General features: G+C 38.7%; 1 protein-coding gene and 1 long non-coding RNA gene across 4 annotated transcripts; one reads left to right on the top strand and one right to left on the bottom strand.

Moving 5' to 3' along the window:
• Positions 1 to 3,334: 3,334 nt before the first annotated feature.
• Positions 3,335 to 6,962, bottom strand: LOC148404100 (uncharacterized). Of its 2 annotated transcripts, XR_015861690.1 has the most exons (5): positions 6,789 to 6,962; positions 6,455 to 6,548; positions 5,395 to 5,495; positions 5,177 to 5,324; positions 3,335 to 3,772 (listed from the first exon to the last, which is right to left on the bottom strand). It is a non-coding gene; the product is annotated as an uncharacterized LOC148404100 (long non-coding RNA). The 2 variants fall into 2 exon arrangements; XR_015861688.1 differs by lacking the exons at positions 5,177 to 5,324; positions 5,395 to 5,495.
• Positions 6,131 to 8,517, top strand: il12ba (interleukin 12Ba). Of its 2 annotated transcripts, none has more exons than XM_088391962.1 (8): positions 6,131 to 6,194; positions 6,467 to 6,554; positions 6,646 to 6,927; positions 7,024 to 7,129; positions 7,327 to 7,559; positions 7,850 to 8,022; positions 8,141 to 8,262; positions 8,383 to 8,517. In XM_088391962.1, the coding sequence occupies exons 1-8, from the start codon at positions 6,168 to 6,170 to the stop codon at positions 8,483 to 8,485; spliced, it is 1,134 nt and encodes a 377-aa protein (XP_088248088.1). In that variant the 5' UTR covers positions 6,131 to 6,167; the 3' UTR covers positions 8,486 to 8,517. The 2 variants fall into 2 exon arrangements, with proteins under 2 accessions (XP_088248088.1, XP_088248097.1); XM_088391971.1 differs by having other exon boundaries at positions 6,133 to 6,194; positions 8,378 to 8,506.
• The last annotated feature ends 532 nt before the right edge of the window (positions 8,518 to 9,049 follow it).

The following is a 9,049-nucleotide window of genomic DNA, read 5'->3' as shown; positions in this document are numbered from 1 at the left end:
ATATGAAATCAGTGGACTTAATTTCACCCCCAAATGCAAGTCCAGCCCATGTGAAGACTACCCAGTGCTTTATATGCTGCTGTGCAGCTGTGCATTCCTTACATAAAATCTGTAGGACACTAGTTAGAACAGCTGCTTGGCACCAAAAAAAACTCTATCTGCACTGGAAAAGCTGATTTGTCAACCAACACAAGATTGTGCTTGGAGGACAAACGTGGTTGGCATTGGCATCTTCAGTTCACATCTTGTCCTCTGGGAGCATCTAGTGGTTAGTATGGCATGCACATTTAGTTGCACAAGTGGTAGGTACACAGTTAATTTTTCTCTGACGGCTTGAACATTTTTTGTTGTAACTATTAACTACTTTAGTGAAACTCAACACAAATTAATAAACCTTTAACCAAATTCTGAAAACATTGTAATGACAAAAGCAAGTATTGTGTCATCCTTTTGATCTGATTTAGATTTTTAAAAAGCTTTGTATTTTTTGTTTTTGTTTACTGTGTGAAATGCTCACCGAACGGGAGAGGATTATTGACCGCCAAAAACATATACGACACCTACTGAAAAAGCAAGGCAGCAAGATATGGCTCAACAATGGTCTTTTTGCCAATAAAAGATCAACAAGGCCTCCAGAATATTGAAGCTCAAATCCAGGAGTCTGATTTCAGAATAAAACTGGTGGTGTCTGATTTAAAGTGAAATTGCACATTTGCTCAAACAGTTTTTTGGGAAAGCCTTTCAATTCAAAGTGTTGTCATCAAGACTCAATGCCAAAGTCAACATTAAAACATTTTCAAAATACCAGGTCAAATCCACACACACATGCATTAACAGTCATCTACACACACACCTAAAATCATTATACAAAGTCACAAATACAATACCAAAAGTCTTATACATTTGGTTAAGAAATGACACTACTGCTACTGTATTCATAAAGCTTTTTTTGTGCAAATGTAATATATGCCATACATGTCATCATGTGGACAACCAACCAAACATGATCAAATCAAGACCAGTAAGTCAAATATTTATGAAATGTATTCCTTAATTGTATGTATTGTTTTTATAATTTATTAACCTTAAAAAATATATATATTTTATTATTTTTGCTTGTACTGCTGAACTCAGAAACACTGCTGCTCAAGGGTAAATTGTCAGGTCCTGTTCTTTGATCACATTAGGTCAGGTACAGAGACCTTTTGATGCTCAAGCCACTTTCGAACTTGCCAGGGGGCTTCGTCAGCTGGGCGGTTCCTTGGCAACACATCAGCGGCTATTTAAAGGCAACTGCTGCAGTGTGTTGGTGCTCAAGGATCGTATCGCTTGCTTCCATATCCTCTGTCGTTCGTCTTTTGAGTTTTGTCTGTTTGTTGTTGGTTATACTATTAGGTACATTAGGGCTGTGCAATTAATCAAAATTAAATTACAACTACAATTATTACACTGCACCGTTATAAAATTGGAATAATCGTAAAAAAAGGTCACTAATTGCATTAAAATCCAATGCACTGTTTGTTTTTACAAGTAACCCATACATGAATTTATTAATTAGCACCTGTTTTTATTTCAAACTAATTAATTTTCTGAATTTTGTTTGGTCCAAAAGGAACTACATGTTATAGTGCTTCAAAGAAATTTGTCTTACTATTTTTTACGATTAAACATTTTCTTGTTTTGCTAAAAGCTGAATGATTGTTTGAATAATCACCAAACGCCAGTACTTTCGGTGGTAGTCTTCAACAATGCCCAAAAAAGCAAGACCAAGTCTGAAACCCAAAACATGTTGATCACAATTTTCAGGGTGAGGGAAATTGGCAGCTGCAATTTCTTGCTACAGGGCCAGATGATCAACCAGCAGACATTTGCGTCATTCAGTACACGAGAAGAGAGTTGAGGCAAGACAACTCGCGGCTGCTTCATAATGACTATTCTCACGATGTTCGATCATCTGGACACTTTTGGTAAAAAAAAAAGTATCACTGTGGTGGAGCATCCTCCCTCCTCACCCAACCTGGCTCTGTGTGTTTTCCTCATTCCAAGCCCAAAGGTGGTCATAAATGAGGCCACTTTTGAAGGTTTTGGTTATATCAAGACAAGCGTGACGTAGGATCTCTGAAGAATTCGAACAGGAATGTATGGAGGCGGGACAGCGAAGGGCTGGAAAGTCAATTAGACTTCACGGGGGATTGGGTGGAAGGGGAAAAATAGTTTGGAGTTGGTATTTGAAATGATATGTTGCATATATGTTATTATGATATGAATGTTATTTCATCCATCCATTTTTTGAACAGCTTTGTCCTCATAAGGGTTGCAGGCGCGTTGGAGCCTATCCCAGTAGTTTTTGGGCAGCAGGCGGGCTACACCCTGAACTTCTTGCCAGGGCACACAGACAAACAAATGTTCACGCTCACAATCACACCTATAGACAATTTGGAGTGGTTAATCCCTGCGTGTTTTTGAAATGTGGGAGGAAACTGGAGCTGCCAGAGAAAACCCATATAGGCACGGGGAGCACATGAAAACTCCAATGCTGCACCTCTGAACTGTGAGGCGGACGTGCTAACCAGTACTCCACCATGCCGCCTTCATTATAGTATTATCATATCTGATTATCTTAGATAATCAGACATGGGCACTACCAAATATTTCCAAAATGCTCGTTTTTAGTTGGAAGATGACCCTGATTGTGTTGCCTAGCTATTGCCCGAAACAAAAATAGAAACGAAAAGACGAAGTAAGACACTGACTCAAAAAGACCACCAGATCGTAATAGTATCTTACAATATTTGGTTGACAGTGTAACTGCTCAAAAAGAGTCAATTGTATTTCTGTCTTATCTCCCATAAACAGGATTTTAGAAAAATCACTTTACTTCACTTGAGTCTCTTTTTGCCACCTGCTGGATGAAGACAACCAACTTTAAATTTAATTTTCTTTTTGACATTCACATTCAGTCAGAATGCGTGGATTACACATGTAGGACATAGTGGAAATGGAAACCCCTATCTTTGGCAGATTTTCAGGATAGTGTGCCGCAACGATCCGTCAGATGGGCTGAAAGTTTAGTTAGCACCGGATAGGGAGGATTACACGGACGGATGAAAACCGTCCATCTATGACACACGACCTGTCGACCATTCCGTCCCTTGAACAGAATCCCTGCTCCCCTCTGTAAAAACAATAATATAATCAGTTTAACGTTATTGTTTGCGAATTATAGCCATTCCTTTGATGTTACATTCTAAATAACCACTACCCAATCCCTTGTTAACTTACCACAATGTCTTTGTAGTAAACTGCAAAAGGTCTCTTCATGTTTGTTGATTTGTGCCCAGATTCCTTCTTTTGGACTAAAGACACCTTTTTTGTCTACACTGTTTGTACTATGTGTCCTCTCTGCATCCATTGCAGCCTGGTCATCCTAGAAGAGGGACCCTCCCATCTGTGGTCTCTTCTCAAGATTTCTCATTTCCCCTAGCTGGAGTTTTGAGTTTTTTCTTGCCCTCTTGGGAGTTTAAGATCAGTTTAAGATCAGGGGATGTTTGAGAATATCTTTCGTTTTTCACATGTGCTGAGTGTTGTTGTTAGTCACTGAAATGTTGAACAGAGGCTGTGATTTACCAAAGTCAAATTCCTTGTTTGGCACGCTCAAACATGGCGAATAAAAAAAACTCTTGAATCTTGAATCTTGAAAATCAAGCATTTTTCTTCCTTTTAGTGTAGCGAAAATGTGTCCATATATCAGGTCCTTTCGTCCTCCTGCGCCCTGTGATAAGCATGATCATTAAAGCTTCACTTTCACCAACAGATTGCATATTTGGTCTCGTCTTTGAACATGAACTGATATGTCTGTACATTTCAGCCTAGTCTTTATTTAATGAACTGCATTTTGTCTCATCTTCATTAGGCCATGAAAATGCATTCTGATTTGTTTATTCAAGAAGCACAAGGTTTTGTTTTTACCTTCATAAAATATTCTCTTAACTCTTCTGGTGAAACATTGACTTAGGACTGACGGGGTCTGTGTCACTTTTACCAGCACTAAACAACTTTGAGGAAGGTGGCACGAACCCCGCTATACAATAAAAAAAAATTCCCCTTTCATTGTAAAGACGGAAGTCAAAGTAAATGTCTGCGCAAAATAACTGCTGTTATTGCAGAAGCTCAAAAACATGAGAAGAAATGGGCAAATGATATTGTAAATATAGTAAAAATAATAATAGGGAAGTGGAGTGGCCGGCCACTCTCCTGTATTATATTGTCTCTTTGCCACTGTCATTTTTTTAATTACTAAAAGCCTTTTATGTAATTCAAAAATGACAGTGACAATAACAGACTCGCATAGAGTAATTGTAGTAATAAACGCAAGCTATGTATAACTCTCTATATTTTTTATTTATTCTTTTAATTCTAATGATGAAAATATAATAGCAGAGGAAACAATAAAATTTGAATAATAGTATAATTAGGTGTACATTCCTTGAGTAACTAAACTGTATATTGGTACGAATTGTGCAGGGTTGGTACAAGTGAGGTAGCACCTTTCTGACGGGATTTGTATGTCTACTGTGCTATTTTCCATCATAACGTTTTATTTATCTGCTTCAAGGGCTCTTAACTCGTCAGCCCATCAGTCACTGATGAGTGAGATGTTTGCTACTGTGTGGTTTTGTTCTCACTATTTTATTGTGCTTTATAAAGATTATCATTTATGTACATATATGTATAATAATCAGTGTTGTACTGAACAAAAGTTATACTTCTTCCCACTCCTTTTCAGGCATGTGAATGTATTTATGGTTTCTTTGTGGTTATATCTTTATTTCTACTTTTTTAGTTTGTGTGTATGTATGTGTGCATATGTATATATAGGTATATGTATATTTTATAGGTATATATGTATATGTATGTATGTATGTCTGTGTGTATATATGTACGTATATGCATGTATTTTGTCATGTCTTTTCATTGTGTACAGTAATCATATTTTTTTTTCTTTCACGTTTGAAATAAACGAAACGAAACGAAACAAAAGTTCATGAACTCTCTCATATTTTGGACAAACGTGAACTGGGGCGTGTGTTCATGTGTCCATGGATGGGTGTGTGTGTGTGCGTGTGTGTGTGTGTGTGTGTGTGTGTGTGTGTAAAGTGGAGTTTTATTGACCAACCTATGACTAATCCATCCATCCATTTTCTGTACCACTTCTCCCCACAGGGGTTGCGGGCGTGCTAGAGCCGAGCCCAGCAGTCATCCAGCAGTAGGCGGGGGACACCCTGAACCGGTTGCCAGCCAATCGTAGCCTATGACTAATCACTCTGGCAAAATGACATTTCAAGACTCAGAGCAGATCCAAACTAAATAACAACAGGAACAACGGTTACTCACCAACACAGAAACTCCACAGTAGGAAGAGTAGAAAAGTGAATGGAAACCTCTTTGAAAGTGGTTTGAGTTTCAACGTATTATCCATGCCAAGAATTTTAGTACTAAAACATAATTAAATTAAATAATAACCATCTTCTACTCACATCTTCCACATCTTCTATTACAGATAAACCTACAGAACATAAATTATGTTTGTTAATGTGTTTACTAATCACTGTAATCCATAAACCAAAGAAACAACACACCTGCATCAATAAACTCAACCTATACAAATTCATGAACCAAATCACAACACTAAATCACTTGGACCAACACTTATTAGAAACCATTCGACGTACCCATCAACTACAATAACTAAAATACACAAAGTGGATCACATCTAATACTTATCAATGCATACATTTGTTGGAGCTGTCTGAACCTTCTCTGAGAAACTCATTCCTTCCATTGAATAGCATAAACGATGTTGGTTCTAACTAGGTAAGCAACATATGGTTCTCTGAAAATAAAATGGCCTTTCAATGAGTATGGGGCTTAGGCTTGAAATATTACTGCGTATGAATGAGATCATTAAACCAGAAGAAACAAGAACAATGTGTTAGTCTGAAAGTAAACATGAATGCAATCCACAGAGGAGTGAATATGCTGTGGTGGAAGTGGCAAAAGGTCACTCACTGACGCAGCTGGAAGGCAGTTCCTCAGGACTTTTTTGAGAAGTTTGTCAATGAAAGGTCACTCGACTACATATATATAAGAGTGAGAGGATAATTGCCATGAATGCCTCTGACATCAAAGATAAGGTAAGATGCCACTCATGATAAGAGTTAATAAACGTTGCACAAAACCTGACTGTCTAGCGCTCTAGACAATGCAGTAGTCTTATTTTATCCATTAGCTCATTATCATTATTGACATTGACAGTAATTGGTTGGACTGAAGTTATTTCTTTGGACCGTAGCTATTTATTCACAGAAGCAGCGATATTTAGTTTATTGAAGGGCACACTATTAAAAAAGACATGCACTCCAGGTAGTATATCTTTTCGTGGTAAAGATCTCACCTTTCCATCCAGATGAACGCAATCGATTTCTGTCTTCTTTGTGCTTTTCTACACGTGGGTTATCAGAACCCACTGAGCTCCTGGACGCTCCAACCTAACAGTAGGTTTGATCACCACGGAAATACTTCAGGTGAAAGTTCAAGTGATCTGTCCTTACTAATTGGCTGTGTATGTGTTTGTTTTCAATTTAGCTTTGGTTTTGAATGTAAATGGTATGCGCAGCCAACAAGCCCTCAAGTGCCTGCACTCAGCAGCGGGATTCATGAATGGCGATGACAAGGATATTTTGTGGAAGAAGAACGGTAAAGAAAAGGCACAGAGGGGTAATTCATACCTGGTGCAGCTCGAGGAGAGTTTGGGAGGAGGCCTCTACAGCTGCCACAGCTCAAACGGATCTCTTCTCAATTACACTGTTGTCCTTATTCAAGAGGACTTCACCAAGAAGAGGAAGATTCTGATGAAAACTGACTTGGGTGAGTCACTTTTTAACCAGTGCAGTATTGCAAGATGTCAAAAGAGTATTTCAACTCACCTGAAATGTTTGTGGTGATATGTCTCCATATGTGTAGCCGAATATTTAAAGTGCACTACTCAGAATTTCGAGGGAACGTTCAGATGCTCTTGGATATACGACAGGATGCGTGATGGAAAAGTAGCACTCATCAGAGCTGGACGGTAAGCTCGTACATTGAAGCCCTGTTTCCTGTTACTGTCAAATAATAATAACACTACATAGACTCACTGCAGCGCTGAAGGGAACAGACAGAAATACGTGTTTTTTAAAAAGCTAAAATATACTTCAGGAATCAAGGATGCTTTTTTTTAAATGAGAAAAACTTTGACTACAGAATTCTTATGTTCTACTTATTCAGAGGCAGAGGTGTTGAATGTTCTGCTGACGCCAGTGGTAAGCACTGGACGTGCGCCTCCACTGAGAGTCACATCAGCTGCTCAGTAGACGACAGCAGAGACGGGATCTCCTGTGTGGACAAGCAGTACTGCCCGTTTGCGGAGGAGAAACACAAAATCTTCTTCACAGTCTATTTTAGGACGGAACATTTCCTGCTGGAGAGCTACTCCAAACAATTCTATATGTCTGAAATTGGTAATTGTCTTTTGTTTGCAAGACCTCCTAATGCTCTCCCACTTTTTTAAATCCCCCAGCATTGCGTGATTGCATACAGTTGCACATCCGGCTTGAAAACGTCCTAATATTATTAATTAAATATAAATACATACTATACATAAACGTGCCAAGAATAACATTGTCGCCATTTTAATGTAACTTTGAATGTTTAGTTTTGTCACTGCCAACAGCAGTCGAAACATGCTGGAATTTTGCAGTTTAATCATGAGTGCATTTTTTTTCTTCCTTCCTGTGCTTTGCTTTAACAGTGAAACCTGACAAAGTGACAATCAGGAAAGTCAACCAATCGATGATAGAACTGACTTACCCAGGTTCCTGGAGCATCCCCCACTCCTTCTTTCCTCTCACCTTCCAGGTTATGCAGAGCAGACATGGGTGTAAAAATTGTGATAAACCCTGTGATGAGTCAACGGGTGCAAAGGTAAGGATCACATTGCAGCTATAATTCATAAAATGGTTAAGAATGTAAGTTACTGTTTTGGGAGGTACTGCACAAGGTTTGCAGAAATGTCAGTGAAAGTGCTCTGTTTCTCTGTCAGATGCCAATGGCGGACTCCTCAAGTGCTTGTCTGTTTGAGTTGGAGAACAATTCCAGGTCTGTCTGTGTCCGAGCCAAGGATGCCCTCTCCGACTCGCAATGGAGCGAATGGAACCACCTCAGGTTAGTGTCTTGGAAAGAAGGGTGAGAATTTTGCATTTTACTCATTCATTGTTTTGCTGGGTTTTGAACACCCCAAAATACTTATTACTATATTTGTTGACATTATCGATTCCAGCACAGATTGAGAAAGAGGCCAAAAAGTAAACAAGGAAAACGTACCAGCGGAAAACGTCAAAGAGATGAGAAGGAAAACCTGGGTGTCTACAGGAGTAATATTTATTAAATTATATATTTCTATTATTGTATTGGTTTTATGAATAAAATGTTTGTAATTAAAAATGGTCTGCCTAATTAATACACATGTAGTCCTGCACCTTAGTGATCAAATGCAGTGGGATCATTCTTTTTTACACCACAGAGGGCTTAGTGCTTTAGTGATCACACTTTGGACATCTGGAGGCAGTATGATACAAAGCGTACAAATATATAATATGGAGACCGTCTTCGGTAAGCTGCAGGTACCTTTCTATTTGTCATTTTCAGAGTAGTGCTTTGATATACGGATGGGCCAAGTTTTAATTTTTGGGAGACAAGCACTGTCATCCCGACAATTTTTTGCTGTGTCTCGCGTCCATAAACTCGACATAGGAGCAAATGTAGTGTATGTTAACAGTGAACTCAATTCAACTCTTATCACAAGAAGCAGCAGTTGTCATGACCGTGTGCCCGGAATGTCGAGCGCCAAAGCATAACCAGAACATAATTAGAAACAGTATGTACTTATTAAAACAAGGGACCTGGAGAACATGAGCTAACAAAATAATACGAGCAAAAAACTGGGTCAGCA

This window comes from Syngnathus floridae, chromosome 1 (genome assembly GCF_059516105.1).
Source record: "Syngnathus floridae isolate MCC-2025c chromosome 1, RoL_Sflo_1.0, whole genome shotgun sequence".
In the NCBI taxonomy this organism is placed as follows: Eukaryota; Metazoa; Chordata; class Actinopteri; order Syngnathiformes; family Syngnathidae; genus Syngnathus; species Syngnathus floridae.
This window is presented reverse-complemented; position numbering and strand designations above follow the sequence as displayed.

Bases quoted from the DNA above. Each gene is read 5' to 3' on its own strand.
- il12ba (XM_088391962.1), top strand. From the start codon at position 6,168: ATGAATGCCTCTGACATCAAAGATAAG. The intron at 6,928-7,023 runs GTGAGTCACTTT...CCATATGTGTAG, and splicing joins TCTGATGAAAACTGACTTGG to CCGAATATTTAAAGTGCACT. The intron at 8,263-8,382 runs GTTAGTGTCTTG...ATTCCAGCACAG, and splicing joins AGCGAATGGAACCACCTCAG to ATTGAGAAAGAGGCCAAAAA.